Genomic DNA, 18,133 nt, shown 5'->3' on the forward strand with positions numbered 1-18,133 from the left:
TCATCAGAAAATAACATTCCGCACTGACGTTCATAAGATCAACATAAGACATCGAGAAATATTGACCCCACCCCCATTCAAAACTGAAATCTTCAGGAGATCATATTTGCAAAAAATATATAATTTTATTTCACCAAATTTCAAAACAGACAGTATCCAAACTTTCAAAACCTTTTGTTCGGGACTTATCAGTAGGTTTTCATTCATTATTTTCACATTCCAAAGTTGAAAACTGCCGTTTCAACCAAAAACTGTATAGACAATTTTTTTATAGTTTTTATACATCTTTCTTTCTTATCATATCAATAGGTACGCATAGGCTCAGGTGGAAGAACAACAGAGTAACACTCTCCGCTGCCGAGTTGAAGTTCGCCCTTTATTTTCTTAAATATATTATAAAGTATTATTTTTATTAAAATGTACTGAAAGAGGAAATAATAAAGACATTATTATTATTACTATACGCTGCATGAAAAAGATATTGTATAGGTAAACACGTGTCGCGGTTGTTTGCGGTTTTGTAAACTGTCTAGTAAAAACTTCACAATTAAGTGTTAGTTGAACAAATATAAAAGTAGTTATTTCTAAAGTAATTTTTCTTCGGTGTAATTCAATGTTTATATGAAAGTAGTCCAGAGAGCTTTTTCTTCCAGTTTGTATCTGAAAGTTACTTCTGTGCGTAACCTTCGTATAGCTTTTTTTTTAATTATTTGCTTCCTTCTTTTAGAAGTTTCCCACAAAGTTTTGGATAAAGATGGATAAGTGAGAGCCAAAAATCTTTTTCTCTCGTTAAAATACCTCTTTGAAGTCATGTAAGAATAATTATTACAACTTAAAATACATTGATACAATACAAAACACAACAATACATTGTCAGATTTCGTAGTGAGTTATTTTCTTGCATTCAAACTTCAACAGAATATGAATCCAACCTTTTCTTATATTTGATACATCTAAATAGAGATTGCTTCTAGTTCAAGTGTTGAATTTGTGAGTGAACGTCTTCAACTATAACGCAACTATTCAGTATAGAAACGTTCTCTGATTTTTCAAAATTTCATTTAGTGGTTACCTCGACATACTACAATTTATTGAACAAGGACTTAACTTTGTAGCACAAAGTCTAGTCTTTTGAATTCGAATCATGTATCATTTCCCCATTACTTATTTTTGGGGACATCTCTTATGAGTTCGTATGATACGGGGTGCTTGCCATATCAATTCTGCCATTTAATGAAGAATTAGTCTAATAAAAGACGGGTTTTTAAATTAATCGATTCAGCTATTGGCGGTTCAAAACGTTAGCTCGTTTTTATTGTTAGAAGCAATCTATCAGAAATTTTCTGTTGAGTTTAAGAAAATGCCCAAAGAATTAAAAGAGTAATATTTTTAGGAGTGATTAATATTTGGGGAAAAAAGTTTTTGGCTTTCTACTACTCTATCTTCATACAAAAAAAGTTGGATTTTTTTAAAGAAAGGAAGGAATCAATCAATTCCAAAAGAAGTAACTCTATACTTAGTTGTGTAGATCATGCAAAGAAGTAATTTTCCGACATAAACTGGGTGAAAAAGCCCTCCTAAAACAACTACTTTCATGTAAGCATCGAATTACACGAAAAAAATATTTTTCAAATTTTGTTTGTATTTCAAACATGTGTTATGGAATTTAATCAGATATCATTCACAGGATTCCTTGACATAGTTAAAGGGTTATGGATTTCTCCTTACTAGAGGTACCCTTTGTCTAATGAAAAAACTATTTACATTATACCCAAAACAGAATAACTGGAATTTTTATCATTCATTCAGATATTGCTTTTGGATTAATTTGATGAGAGCAAATTATCTAAGAAATCGGGCCGGTACAGTTCGAATTTGGAACAAATATTTAATGTTCTCAATTACTGTTTCTGGCGATTACTCTAATAAAAGTTCACACTTTTCTTGTAAGTAAAATCTTTGGTTTTTTACTTTCTGCAGTGGAATATTTGTAGAGTACCACTGCTGTTCAAAACTGTTTAATATCGAGCTGTTTTTGAACATACCACATACATTTACCATAATATAACATTTTTTCAAGAAGCACACATGTCTCAGGTGGAACAACTCACAGAAAGAAGAAACGAAGGTACTTTTGTTTAATATTGAAAGAATATCGCCTCAACAAACAATCTGTTAGACCACGGGGATGTGATTGAACTACCAAATACTGTTCTAAGAAAAAAAATCCTGATACATATCGTATGGTTTCCCCGAAAATCATTGCAGATGTAATAATGACATCCAATTCCAATTCAGACCACTAATTCGATAACATGGTTGTTGATTTTTACGATTACCTGCAATGGAACCTATTATTTTGAAATGATTATCTTTTTATAGTGAATTTATTGATGCCCTGCTTGGGCAAGTGTGGGTTCTGAGATTCGAATTTTAATTCGTATTGATATACGAATTATAAAATTTTTCCGAAATACACACATAATTTCATCAAGTTAATTTTTCAATGCCTGTCTCGTCAATCATTGTTGTATTTGTTGTTATTGTGTTTGTGTGTTATTGTTAATTCGTCATTCACCTCTCTATATTTATGACAATTCTGATTAATATTCCATTCATTTTTTTAAACGTGATGAAAAGTTTTTCAAAATCGAAGATTCTGCTCAAGTGTAATGCAGGGCAAACCGAAAAGTTTACCCCGTAAAGTTACTGCGTAATATAAATCGCAGAAGATTTCAATTAGCCATTACCTTTTCACAATCATTAATATGACCTATTAATAAAATGTGTTATTACTGAAAAACAATATGTATGCAATTTTCTTTATTTGTAATTCAATTAAGATTCATATTTCCTTTTTCAACCTCTTGCCTCAGCAAGTCAATAAATTTCAGCAGAGTTGGTTGAAAAATACTACATGGATGAAAAGTTTCGGGCATAACACATAGATGGCGCTAGTCTTATTGCACTCACCGCATTTTCAGTTAGAACTAACCTTCAAAAGGAAGCTACTGAAAAAAATCCACAAAATCGTATTGAATGATCGAAAAGTGAAGTTGCGTGAGTTATCTGACGTAGGGATATCAAAAGAATGTGTTGGCTTTATATTGCATACGAATTCGGCTATGAGAAAGCTCTGTTCAAAGTGGGTGCCGCGCGAGCTCACTGTTGACCAAAAACAAGAACGTCTTGATGATTCTGAGCAGTGTTTGGCCATGTTCTAACATAACAAACAATTGTTGCATTGATATGTGACAATCATCACTTAACTCCTGAATCAAAATGATCGTCATCTGAATGGAGAGAAACTGGCGAATCTCGTCCAAAGCGCCCAAAAGCACAACAATCGACTGGAAAGATTATGGCCTCGGTTTTTTGGGATATGCGTGGTGAAATATTCATCGACTATCTTGAGAAGGAAAATACCACCAACAGTGAATATTATATAGCGATATTAGAGCGTTTGAAGGCCGAAATTGCAAAGAAACGATCGCATATGGCAAAAGAAAAAAAAATTCATCAAGACAACTCACCGTGTTACAAGTCAATCAAAACAATGGTCAAACTACACGAATTGAACTTCGAATGGCTCCCACATCCACCGTATTCGCCAGATTTGGTTCCCAGCGACTACTGGCTGTACGCAGACCGATAAGAAATTTTCCTCAAATAAAGAGGTTATTGCTGAAACTGAGGCCTATTTTGAGGCAAGAGATAAATCGTTCTACAAAAGTGGTATTGAAAAGTTAGAACGACGCTGAAATGAAGCAGCCAACTTTGAACAAAAAAAACATTTAGGCCCGTGACTTTTCAGCCCAGGTGTTACTATACCTGATATCTACTAAAAATGGATTCGTTGAGATTTCTCACTTTTTCGTTATTTGATGACTATTTTATTTCATTTCAGTTGATTTTAAAATAAGCTCCGCTATCTACGGTCATGTTACATGCCTTCTTTTTACGTATTAAGGATGTTCGTTTTGTCTAATATTTAGGGGTCTTGATATGTCACCTATATAACTTTTGTCGCGGAAACATATCCATATCAGTTTTTCATGCGTGTTATCTTAGGTTAGGTCCAAAGTGAGTGGGTCTATTCGACCCTGCACCGTAACCCGCAAGGATTTATTGTGGCTCACACCTATTCACACTAGACCAAATAAACCCAGCTCCTCAAAGAAGCCGATTAGTTTGTATGGTGAATCTTTCAGGTCAGATGGTACGTGTTCTTGGAGTTTGTTTGTATGAGAAGAGATCTCAATATGGCGGTAGTTCTAAAAGTTGTTCTGAAACCAAATCTGTAAGGAGATATGTTATTGTATTTATGTACTCAGCCTTGTTCTTTAAGAACAGTCGAGTCCAGCAATGCATTCGTGAAATTTATGTGATGATCATGTACTCTTTTTTATGTGGATTTATTGTTTTTCAATGAGCGCTCTTTCTACAAACTGGTCCGTATATGCGTTTGCCTTCAAAACAGTTCAAATAATAATTAACTTCATTTTCTTGATCACGTCCTATATTGCAAGTTGTCTCAGCTCTATCATATGAACATTCGAATTAAACTTTCAATTCAAAAATCGAACCCAAATGCGATCTAATCGAAATTGGACTACAGGAGCCTGATTTGAGCCTAGGATAAAACTTGATGTGTCTTCACTTGGCGGTAGATTTTGGCTAGCGTACGTTTTTGTGGGATACTTCAGATTATATTAAATAGTTGAGTTCTATCAGTTATGTTAAATAGAGTTGAATAACGATGAAATCTGTGGAATTATAAATTTTCATCGATTCTGTTATCAATTGCTTATCTAGTATTTCATATCGAAATTGTATAAATTTTGTGGAATGTAAAACGTATAATTTCGATAAAATTAGTTCTTCTGATGAACATTTCTATGAGTTAGATTTATGATTTAGATATCTACATTATGATCAAATCATCTCCTACAGTATATATACGATCTTTTTCACGTGCATTATTGTAATGGGTTCGAGTAAGTTGAGAATAAACATTAGAAGAAACCACAGTTTGCAACATATGGGTTCAACGTCTAATGTACATCAGATAAGCATTCATTAAATCCCAGAATGATACTTAAGCTAATAAATTAAACTAATACTATATGATTTTGTATATTTCGTTATAATAATTATGTGAACTATCATTATCCATACCCACACTCATCCGATATATTAGTAGGTAATTATTATTTTTATCAACACTAAGTACTTACTCAAAATATATATTTTTTCAGACCGAACATTTGCCGCTCGAGAACAAAAACCTACTGTTGCCCAGGATGGCAGAGACACAATTTATTAGGATTGTGTATAATACGTAAGTAGGAGAAGAATATAAATATTGGACGAAAATATTAAAATATTATTTTTATTTTAGCAATATGCTCGAGACAATGTGGTTCAGGGCAATGTGTATCTCCGAATATGTGTTTATGTGAAGGAGGACAAAAAGCGTCAAGCTGTACTAAAAGCTACAAGCAGATACAAGAACAAGGTAAATCCTATGAAGGATTCATAAAGATTACGAAATACAAAAAATAAAAGACATTTATGTATCATCTGTAAAGAAATAGTAACTGAAGATAGATAATTTCAAATCAAAACTAAATATCATATTCTGACACCCTGAAAACATTATATTGTTCACTATGCAGACTCGAGGCAACTTTTTGTTGCAGTGTTCCCAACAATTTTGATTTATATCCTGTTCTATACAGAATAATAATATTTTTCTAATCATGAATTAAAATTAGCTGAAGCTATAGCTACACCTCATTCTTTGTACTGTATTATCATTAAAAAAACATCAAATCTTTCAATGATTGAGTTTGAAATGTCGTACAAACTTGAAATTCGCAATAATATGCAGGGTATTCCATATTCGATGGTCTATTAGACGTATCTAGAGAACAAAAATAGATGGGAGTTTCAAATTTTGGTTACCGATGTAGATGGCTGTGATCTGTCGTTTGAAAATATTTTTATCGCCGCGTTGTTGCCACATCTACATGTAACAGACATCAACTTGGAAATTTCAAATGGAACACACTATATATTATATCATTTTTGAATTCTGCATCGAAATCCAATTTACTTTTGTGAACCATGTTCTATACCTATCTATCACCGTTTTCAAAATAATAATCATTTTTTATTTTTTTTTTGGCAAAAACATGGTATTTTGAATATATAATATCGCTTGAACTAACTGATACATCGAACTCAAATTCTGGCAACATTGAGATAAGGTATGGTGGTCATTATTTCAGAACGAAACTCAAATCTTATTTTATACAGAGTGTCTGAAAAATACGACTCAATTTGTATCTTTGAAAAACGACCATTACTATTTTTTTTCGAATAGAACACCCTGTATATTATTCAATTTTCGAATTCAGCCAAACAATGTGATCAACTTCGATCAACTATGTTCTATACCTATCTCTGACCGTTTATGAGATATGAATTCTTCTATAATTTTTTTGCTTCTATACAAATATAACATTTCAATCACAAAAGTCGGTGAAAAATGTATTTATTGAACATATTGAATAATGAATGATAACTTTATATTAGTTCAGAAAGGTTTAATGGAATACATGAATGAAATTTCATAGTGGGTGAATGACAAACGATACTATTTTGACCGAAGAACGAACGCTTTTCAAAATTAAATTGATAACAAAATTAATTCTACACTAAAAAACAAGAGATACTATTGTGAAACTATCTTCGCAATTATTTGACATTTGATACTGACATGACAAAAATTCACTAGCTCAGATGCTTGAAATGCTGACCATTTGCTTGTAAACATTGATGGATTGATGATGTTATTATGTGATTAGTCGTGGCTCTGCGGATTTCCGACGGGTCGGAAGATAAAAATCTAGGGGAGTCAGATTCGGTGATACCAACAATTCCGATACAAGTTCAGAGGCAAATTGTCTAGAAAATCGCTCATAGTCGATCTCAGAATATCTGAATATTTTTCGGAATTCAACTATTCTTCATAAATGCAAATGGAAACTTTATCATCCGTGAGCATACAAAAAACATTAAAACTGATTATTTCGACTGAATATTCCCTGACGTGAAATAAATGGATATAAAACAAATTTAGGATTTTAAGAGTTCGAATAATTATTATTATCCATCTTCACTATTCAATATGACAGTCGAACTATTATTGTCGAATCCATTATTTTGTTTTTTTAATCAGACTTAGATCATGATACACTTAGATTATGATTCTTGCCGAAATTCAGTTGCAAAATTGAAATTTAATGTTTAAATTAAAACTCTTTTGATGTTCGAGTAGATTATTGGAAAAAGATTCACCATATGTATTTCATTTTTCAGACTAATTCAATAATATTCAAAAGTATTTCTTTTGTATTATGCACTTGATTTTTAATTTCATTTAAAATTTTATGCTTGCATAGGAGCAAATTTTTTAAAAATAGTTCATATCTCATAAACGGTCAGAGATAGGTATAGGACATAGTTGATCAAAGTTGTTCACATTGTTTGGCTGAATTCGAAAATTGAATAATATTCAGGGTGTTCCATTTGAAAACAAATTAGTTATGATTGTTTTTCAAAGATACAAATTGAGACATATTTTTCAGACACTCTGTATAGAACAATATTTGAGTTTCGTTCAGGAATAATGACCACCAAACCTTAACCCAATGTTGCCAGAATTTGAGTTCGATGTATTGTTGATTAATGTATTAAAAATACCATGTTTTTGCCAAAAAAAAAAATTACAAAATGATTATTATTTTAAAAACGGTGAAAGATAGGTATCGAACATGGTTCACAAAAGTAACTTGAATTTCGATGCAGAATTCAAAAATGATATAATATATACGGTGTTCTATTTGAAATTTCCAAGTTGATGTCTGTTTCATGTAGATGTGGTAACAATGCGGCGATGAACATATTTTCAAACCATAGATCACAAAAATTTGAAACTCTCATCTATTTTTGTTCTCTAGATACGTCTAATAGACCATCGAATATGGAATACCCTGTATACAGCTCAGTAAGAGCGTTACCCTAAAGTGATATTATAACTTGTTCTGAGATCAAAAATTCATCAAGTAATAAAAAAATGTAAGAAGGGATACATTGCACTAATTTACAAAAAAACTTAAAAAATATGTTTCATCATTGAACAGGGTTAATCGACTGGTAGAAGGTGTTCAAGACAGAATTGGAATCTTTTTTAAAAGCTAGGTGACCGTTCCAGGGTTTCGTATAAAATCGTACAGAAGACTTTGTTCTAAAATGAGTGTGTTTTGAAATGAAAAGGAAGTATTCCAAATACACCCAGACACATTGTGTGAGAAACCGCGTGATCAAAATGGATAATTTAAAATATTTTACGTTGGCGCATTCTGGAATGATAGGCAATGATGGATTTTACGTCTCCGATATTGAAAATTGTTCACATGAAGTGAAATTTGAAGACTTGGCCAAATTTGCTGACAAAGTTCTAATAGGGTGCGCGACTTCTGAAACTGGGGTTTTAGCACCTATATTTGTCTAGTTCAAGGAGGAGCTGTTAACGCGGAGCTTTATACGAAAAAATACTCACCCACCATCAGAACGACGATATTGTATTTTGGTCTGACCTTACTTCGTGCCTTTATACCAGAAGCTCTACGAAGCGGATGAAACAGAGTAATGTTGATTATGTACGGAACGAATATGACCCTCCAAATCTACCACAACCTCGGCCAATCGAATCATTTCGGTAGCACATGTTTAGAAGAAATCTAGAAGTGGATCTCAACATCGTCCAATGGAAGATGATATTAATATTAACCAAATTGGGTGCCATTGAGGAGTATGGTTGTATTTCGACTTCTGAGGGTTTTTGTTCGTAGGGGTGCGACAGCTGGTTAACGGAAAAACAGATTTTTTTAAATATATTCCGTTGATCGTTCTCTCAAGACTCATACTCTTATACTCATGTCTATTCCTCAGGTACACGCTGCAAAGGTTTTCTGACTTGACGCCGGGGCCTCAATCTGCCTACTCCCCAGGCATCGTCGTTGGTCTCCGCAAGAGTCTTAATCTGCCTACTCCCAAGCATCAGTTGACGCTTGGGAGTGGAGTAGACCCAATAGTAATTTGTATTTGAATTAATAAAAGTCATACGAAAACTTTTGGTAAATTATTCTTCAAATTTTTAGAAGGTAATTACTCATAATCGACACTTCGATTTTTGAGAAGTGATCTTCATCGTCTCTTGTAACAAGTTCATGCATCTATCAGATTCAGCAGTGAATATTCGTAACTGTTCCGATTCTTTTGACTTCCAAGTAAATGTTATTTTACACAGCCTATCGAACAATTTCTGTTTATAAATTCTTGAGTCAAAAAAGTTTCATAAATCGTAGAGATACTGGGCGAATATTTATTCTAAATTTCAAATTTTATACTAAGTCGCATAAAAAAAACACAAATTGATCAAAATTTCCGAAAAATGCAACCGATGTAAAAACTGTAAAAAATTATGAAGTGTTCAGCCTCCATAATGCATTATGTACTCAGAACTGGATTAACTCTTGATGGAATGATCGATTTTTTCTTGAGGTATATCTCATTCCAAATTACTTGTACCTCGTGCCAAAATACCGCTGGAGTTGTGAAATGTTCCGAATATAAGGCAGAATATACAGTTCCACCAACTCCTAGATTTAAGCATAGTGGTCATGTTGCCTCTAATGAATACCAAGAGTAACCTGCTTCTATAAACCTTGTACCACAATTCCCACAGTGTGGTGCACATGCCTATCCATAGCAATTTGAGGATCTCTCATCTACACGACCACCATGCATGCCCAAACATAATCCCGAATGATCACTGATTTCAATGTTGTTCTATCGGAGGTCCCAATTGAGCCGTTCTTCACATCAAGTCAGTCGATCACTTTGGTGTCTAGGAGTGAGAAGCTGGACAAACTGAGGCCGGTATGGAGTGAAAAACGGTTCCCATGCTCTCCACACCATTGGTCTGGAATTGTCCTTGTAGAAGTGGAGCGTTTCCGTAGAGCCAAAAGCCTAATGCAACGATCATGGTGTGAGCCGTTTTCTGACACACTCTGTACCTACATCTCTCCGTGTACGACTTTCAGAAATCCATGCCCAACAACAAACCACCATCTTGTTTACCCTCGTGACTATTTCTCTGAAGGATAAACCAGTCTCACGAAAGCTCAATATTCGCCCTGTATCAAACTTGCTGAGCCGTTGAAAATTATCTCGTCTTGTCACTTTAGGCATGATGAACAGATTAATACAACTCTACACAACGTATTGCACAATGATCGAATGTCAATTGTAGCTGCAAAACATAACTACAGCTAACTTACTTGTTTTTATAAGAACAGACGATATCACAAAAACCACTTCATCGATATGGTTGTGAAATTGATCTTTTTTGTCCTTACTTAAACCAAATATTTATAGAAATGATTTGTAATGAATCAGTTATTACTAAATGTTCTTTTTTATGTCATTTAGATTTTAAACAGATTTATCAGTATTTTATTGTCTTTCACTTCATATTGCTCCATTTCAATAATAATACATCTTTAGAATCATAGTAGGTCTGAAGATGAGTATCTTACAGACTCGGCGCGATCATCAATGTTAGGGGTGATTATTCTTTCTTTAATCTCAGCATTTTGGAAAATTGTAATTTTGAATATTATTAAGCTATTTTAATTCTTTTCCAGGTTTTGACCGAAAGTCGTGTCGACTAATATGCATGAACGGTGGAACTTGTGTTGATGACAAATGTGTATGTCCAGAAGGATATTCCGGGGAGTTTTGCACAGAACGTAATGTATCAATTACTCTGAAATTTCGAGTTCATTGAAAAGTTGTACCGTTTTATCATTTCATTTTTTTATTAACAAGTTCAGCATGTGATTGTACATTAACAATTATACAAGATTATTACGTTTCCAAAAATAGTATTGAATGTGTGGTAATGAAGCAAAAAGTATCAAATTGTAGATTCTCATTATAAAACAGATATATCTGTGAATCACAAAAATGCTGACTACTTTCTTAACAAGAAATTCAAAAATTTTAATGCTATTTGTTGATATGGCAGTTTTATCGTCTGTAATATGAATACCAAAGTGTAGATTTGCGAAAATATTACAGGCGTTATATTTATTATATTGTATTTATGTTCAATTTATTTCATGCAATGATATTTATGCTATAAAATTCTGATGATATGTGAGCGATTCCAGAATGAAATAACAATTCAATCTTCAGATGCATAAAGATTAGTTATGTCTGCCATGAATAACAAATTTCATACTTTTTGCAATAACACTACGAGAGACAGATTAGAGTGTAGATGTGATTCGACGGTCATTTTTTTTGGCAGCTCCGATAGCGTAGTTGGTTAATACGACTATCTAGCGAAAAAAAGAGACGAATTCGAATACCAGCCGAGTCCCATTTTTTCAATAGTTTTTCTTTCCGTCTCTGCACACTGCAATTTGGTAATGCCTCTTTTCATTAATACGGAGTTCTTGATACCTCTCTATTTTTCGGTCCATTTTCTCACAGCTAGCGCATTTTTATATCAAATTATGTATTACGATAATAAATACGATGATAATACCCAGATCTTGATACCTCTTTTACTTTTCGGTACATTTTCTCAAAGCCAGCGCATTTTTATATCAAATTATGTATTACGATAATAAATATTTGTTCAAATAAACTTGATAACTTATGCTTTTCTTATAAACAAGTAATCTATTTGTGATTGTATATTATTGAAACAATAGACTGGCTCTCAATCATTCATGATTCTCTCACCCGCTCATGTTTCCATCACGCTAAGATCGTTTGAATCTTTAATAATTTGATACATCAAAAAACTTATTAATATGTTCGATATTAATTATAAATCGATAAAAAAGCAAGCAAGTTCAGGATAACTGAAGTTAAACGAAGTTATTTTTTGAAAGGCTAATTTTTTAACACTAACAATTGCAGCTATATGCGTGGAATCTTGTAAGAATGGAGGCCAATGCATCGGTCCAGACAGATGTGCATGCTTTTATGGATTTTCCGGCAATCACTGTGAAATAGGTAAATGTAACACTGCTTATGAATTTTGTCCATTGCTCAAAACAAATGTAGATTACAGAACTGGACCTTGTTATACGGGATATCGTGGTAACCTCTGTGTCAATCAACTGGAAGGCGTTGTCTGTACAAAAACTTTGTGTTGTGCCACTGTTGGGAAAGCTTGGGGACATCCATGTCAGCATTGTCCCTCAAGATTGGAATGTGATACTGGATATTTGAAGAATCTCAAAACTGGAGAATGTGTGGGTAAGAATAAGAAATTATTGAGGAAATTCACAAAGTTCTTGAACCCTGCAACATACTTTTACAAAAAAGGGAATATAGTTTGTAATCCAAATAAACAATCATTTTGTCAACAGATATTAATGAATGTGAAGCAATACCTCATTTATGCTCTGGCGGCACTTGCGTGAATTCAGTGGGCTCATTCACTTGCGAATGTCCTTCAGGACAAACGAGAAATCCGGCCACAAACCGCTGTGAAGATAGAAATGAGTGCGAAGATGAAAACATTTGCCAAGATGGACGATGTGTTAACACAAATGGCGGATACATATGCCTGTGCAATCCAGGATTCATTCAAAGTCAAGACAAAACCTACTGTATTGGTAAGTTCAAACAATTATCTCAATTCACTTTTCGAGATAAAGTTTTGTTACTTGACTGGGTCCTTCAACAAGAGAATAACTCAATGAATGCACTAGCTAATAGATCCATAAGCAACTTCCAAGTCAATTGCTCTCAGTAAACTTTACTCTTTGAATATTAATTTCATGCACCAACATCTTCAAAATAAAGACCTCATATTCTGACACTGACAAATTTCAATGCTACACAACTCTATCTTTTATTTTTTCATTCAAAACCACCCCTCTTGCTGAAGAGAGGAATATCTAGAACTTGGAAGCTTTGATATGTGGCTTAAGATAACATCACATCAGAAATTGCATCTTTCGTCCTACAATTGACACACATCTCACTATTTCATTTTCACTTGCGAACACAACCGATTTTGAAAAATCAATCATTCATATTTCGCTTAAATTTTCCAATATCAGTGGAAAACAAAGTCACGAAGTTTTTGCAATAAGCAGCAGTCTAACTCAAATAATAAACACATTTGCCTGATTTGGATCAATAATTTGTTAATTTTGTTCATCTATATACTAAACAATTTATCTCAAACTTTACATACTCATCGCGTAGTCTCCAAAAGTGTTGAAAAAAAACGTAAATCGTTCAAGTGTTTGACCCAAAAGATCTGCCAAATAGGCAAAATTTAATTCCGATTAGGTATTTTGAAAACTTTCAACTTTTCATAAGAAAACGCGTTCGTACTTTTTTGGAAATAATTTTATTGTGAACAATAAAGGTCATAATTCATTTTATTGCAACTCTCATAGTTCTGAAAATTACGTACATACAAGAACATGTAAAATTATTGTTTGACCTATTGAATTCTATTATTTGAATGCAGAATTTATTGACATTCAGTGACTTCCACAAGAAATAACGTGAAAGACCATGTTTTTAGAGAAATTTATGATAAGCAGTAAACAAAAAAGGTAACAACCCATTTCAACCTACGTTGATATGGAGAATTCTAATGATTCTCGAATATTAAATAATAAGTATTTGTTGTAAAGGTGTATATCTATCAGTTTGACTAAAAGGTGTAAAATATTTGTTTGTGAACACAAAGTCTTGAAATAAAAATAGCACTATTATAGAAAAAATAATATACAACCATGTTCGATCCATATAATAACTGTAATGAAAGATGTGGAAAATTGGATTCTAGAAGGCTCCAACTTATTTTTTATCTGAAACCATGAAAACACATGAAGTATGAAAGTGACATACATAGCTCCTCACTATTTCATATTAATAATTTTTAAAGGTATATTTTGGCGCAATGAAAGTAGAAAGTTATTGAGAGGTATAAAATTGTCCAGCATGATTTGTTCAGAATATTGAGAAACGTTGTTGCAGTGGTAATATTCAAACTTGTCAAATTATCCCATTTATTGAAATATTGAATAATTTTTTGAACTTGAAAATTCTAGCAGTTTCAAAAATTGAGATCTGGAAAGGTCTTCCTAAATATATCATTCAAGAGATTCTATTGTTCCTAAAGCTTTCATTGAGTTAAAAATATTTCATTTCCATAATTGGATCATCATTTTCATTTCAGATGGTCGTCAAGGAATATGCTACACACTTCGCACTCCTCAGGGCCGTTGTAGCAATCATCTACACATGCGATTGTCCAAAAAAGATTGCTGCTGCGGTGTTAACATGGGACAAGGTTGGGCCATGTATGACGGAGATGAGTGTTTGGTATGCCCAAAATTTGGAGAAGGTTTGTTATGATTCACAATCAACTCTACGGCTTGCAAAAACTGTATTTTCCAGATGAGCATAGACATCTCTGTGAAGCAGCAGTATCTCACCAAATCCCAGGTTCTGGTACCTTTCATCTCACTCCAGGAACTATACCGAGTATTGATCAAGTAGGACAAATAACTATTAATGAATGCATTTTGAGACCTGATATATGTGGAAGAGGCAAATGTGTTGATACTGTCCAGGGATATGAATGTCTATGCGAACCGGGATTCCGATTAGGAAAATCACATGTGTGTGAAGGCTAGTGCTACTTTTGATAACATTTTTAGTATTAAATGTTGATTTCAAATATATTTTCAAATTTTCGAGCGAAAACTGAAAATTCTTCACTGTCTGTACTTCATTTTGAAATGCACATAGATACTGATTCTCTTCTTCTTTTTTTTATATTATATTGATAAAATTTTGTTTGTGTGATTCGCGATAGTTTTTGAAAAATGATAAAGTACACTCAAGTATTTTTATACGCTGATTACAATGATGAAGTAGAAATTTGGCGCTCCGGTCTACTTTCAGAGTTACAGTCACTCAAAAGTTTTCTTAACACAATCGCTGCCTTTATTCACCTGCCACTTCCATTATATTTATAACCCCTGAATTGCTCTAAAACGAATTGTTACGAAACTTTCATTGCTGCAGATTATTTGAGCCCGCTACAGAAATATTTCTTCAACGTGACATGAACTGAGATATTGTCATTGAACAGTTATCTCTAGCAAAATAACTTTTTGTGATTATATCTGTCAATGGTTGAAGATATTATAAATGAGTGACCAGAGATTGATGTACACCACAGATTTATGTAATAAAATTAAAAAAAAAACAATGACATTTTTTTCTGGAATTTGTCAGGCAATCAACAAAAAATCCACACTGAAAATATAATAAATCAAAAAGTACCATTTTCTAGCTCCTATGGCTGCGATTTAATGAATTACTTTCACTGCAGGAACAGCAATGTTACAGGAGGGAAAGAAGCAGCACCTTTGATGTGATTTTTTTTTCTTTTCTTTTTTTTTATAATCTTAGTTCTTGAATTGATTTGTGTTTCATTATTGTTTCAAATTTCATTATTTATTGTAATATTCAATATTAACAAAGATGAAACTATCAGAAAAAAAAATGGAATTTCGCCTACCCGGTGACTGAATACGTCGAATATAGGACGAAAATGGGTGAGAAATAGAGTAAAAGTGCCAATGTTGAACAATTTAACTTTTTTCTCGAGTGAAAAAAAACTGATATAATAAATCAAATCGCATAAACTCAGAGTATACAAAATAGAATATTACATACCGAGTAGGATAAGACACCCAATTACCCACGAGCGAAAAATTGCCAGCACGAGGCGTTAGCCGAGTGCGATAATTCGCTAGTGGACGTAATTGGCCTTATCCTCGAGGTGAGTACTATACTTTTTCTACAACTGATTGTAGAAAGGAATAGTACAATATATTTGTTTGAGATTCAATCTAAACATGACACGTTCTACAAGAAAAACTGACAATAGTGAAGAAGTGAAAATTGACCAAAATTATATATTCGAACAAATGAAGACACTTATAGAGGAAGTTGTCAATAAACAAACCATTTCCCTGCTTGAAGAAATGGCTAAAATGAAACAAGAAATAGTTGATTTGAGGAAATCAAATATAAATCTAGTTCGAATGTTATCGAACAGAGACACAATGACTAGTTTTCTTGACAAATGTGGTGAACATTTTGAGAATGTACATGACAATCTCAGCGAACTGAATGAATCATCAGACGCGGTTGTAGAAATTAACAACCAAAAAGATGATCATGATAGAAAAACAGATCCGTCGAAAAATTCAAAAAACGGTGAATGGTCCCAGGTCAAAAACAACAAATCAGCAGGCCAGAGGCGTAGACAACATCACACTGGAAGGAATTCAGCAGTAGTGGGAACCAACAAAACAGATGAACGCTCAGACTTCAGTGCGGGAAGTCGACTTTGGTTGTATGTTGGAAAATGTAAACCAAGCTCTACAGCAGAAGGAATAAAATCTTATTTGGAGAATAAATCACCTGGATATGTATTTGACGTAGTGAAACTGGACACCAAAGGTAGGCTACTCTCATATCGAGTTGAAGCGGATAATGATTTACTTGACGCTATTTATGAACCGTCATATTGGCCAGCAGGCGTGCTCGTCAAGAGATTTACATTTCGAAAATATACCCAGAATACCGAAACTTATGAACAGCGACCCTTTTGAGACAGTACAAAGATATGGTCTCAATCTCAAAGTTATACATGTGAACTGTCAATCAATTATCAACAAAACAAATCAAATTGAAATTCTCTTATATGAAGAACGTCCACATATTTTTTGTGTATCGGAATCGTGGTGTTCGAATATCAATATACATACTATACAGTTTACAGGATATACAACAGCGACATATTTCAATAGACAAAATCATATTCACGGTGGCGTTATCATGTTTGTATCAGAAAATATCCGTCATAAAAATGTTAATTTTATCAACGATTTGTCAAGTGAAATGCATTTTGAATGCTGCGCTTTGAGCATTAGGACTAATAATAAAAAAATCTGCATAGTCACAATATACAGACCACCGTCAGGGTCAATAGAAGCTTTTATTGATAAACTCTCGAGTGCATTGAACTTTTGTGTGAAACAGTTCGAAACGGTCATAATTTGTGGTGATTTCAATGTCGACTTGCTTAAAGATAACTATGACAAATTATTATTGTTAGATGTCATGGAAAGCTATAATTTAAATTCAAAAAATAATGAACCTACTAGAATTTTCAGAGATGTCAGTGGTAGAATAAGTAAAAGCAAAATTGATTATTTTATCACGAACATTGAAACTCAATCATACAACGAAAAGGTAATAAATATGAACCTGGGAGACCATTTTGGATCTATATTCACGTTTTCTCCCACAGAAAGCCCTGAGAAAACGCAACAAGACTTGAAATCAGTACAATTCAGAGACACTTGCGATGACAATTTGCAAAATTTAAAATATATCATGTCCAAAGAAAATTTTAATTCGGTTCTACTAGGCTTTGATGTGAATTCTACATATGACAAATTTATGGATGACATTACGTATATAATAGACAGTACTTGCCCAGTGATAACGAAAAAACTTGTAAATACTAACAAAAACCGTTGGATAAATAACGAAATTAGCAATATGGGAAAGGAATTAAAAAAATTTTACTGGCTTTGTCGACAATTAGAAGATACCAATATGTGGGAACAATATAGGAATAACAAAAAAGAGTACAGACATAAAATTAATTTAGCAAAAAAAAATTATTATCAGCGTAAATTGAATAATCAAGATTACAGAACTTCACAGAAAACTATCTGGAGTATTGTTAGGGAAAAAACTGGTAAAGTCTCAAAATCTAATAAAATTATGTTGCAAAATGGCGATGATATTATATCAGATAACAAACAAATTGCAAATGGTTTTGGAGAGTTCTTCTCAAAAGCAGCAAAAAAAGTAGTTCTCTCTCATTTTGGTGAAGTTAGTTTTGGTAATTACACTACAATGT

General features: G+C 33.1%; 1 protein-coding gene across 1 annotated transcript in view; it reads left to right on the forward strand.

Annotated features, from left to right (window-relative positions):
* Nucleotides 1-18,133, forward strand: part of LOC111503711 (fibrillin-3) — a 206,480-nt gene that overhangs the window by 103,285 nt on the left and 85,062 nt on the right. The window contains exons 3-10 of the mRNA XM_074177824.1: nt 5,259-5,341; nt 5,402-5,518; nt 10,779-10,883; nt 12,067-12,162; nt 12,214-12,408; nt 12,522-12,770; nt 14,357-14,524; nt 14,578-14,811. Of these exons, the coding sequence (XP_074033925.1) occupies nt 5,259-5,341; nt 5,402-5,518; nt 10,779-10,883; nt 12,067-12,162; nt 12,214-12,408; nt 12,522-12,770; nt 14,357-14,524; nt 14,578-14,811 (1,247 nt within the window). The remainder of the gene's footprint in view (nt 1-5,258; nt 5,342-5,401; nt 5,519-10,778; nt 10,884-12,066; nt 12,163-12,213; nt 12,409-12,521; nt 12,771-14,356; nt 14,525-14,577; nt 14,812-18,133) is intronic.

The sequence above is a fragment of the Leptinotarsa decemlineata genome, unplaced genomic scaffold (assembly GCF_025532065.1).
Source record: "Leptinotarsa decemlineata unplaced genomic scaffold, Ldec_3_MD MMD2_tig00003308_RagTag_RagTag, whole genome shotgun sequence".
Taxonomy (NCBI): domain Eukaryota; kingdom Metazoa; phylum Arthropoda; class Insecta; order Coleoptera; family Chrysomelidae; genus Leptinotarsa; species Leptinotarsa decemlineata.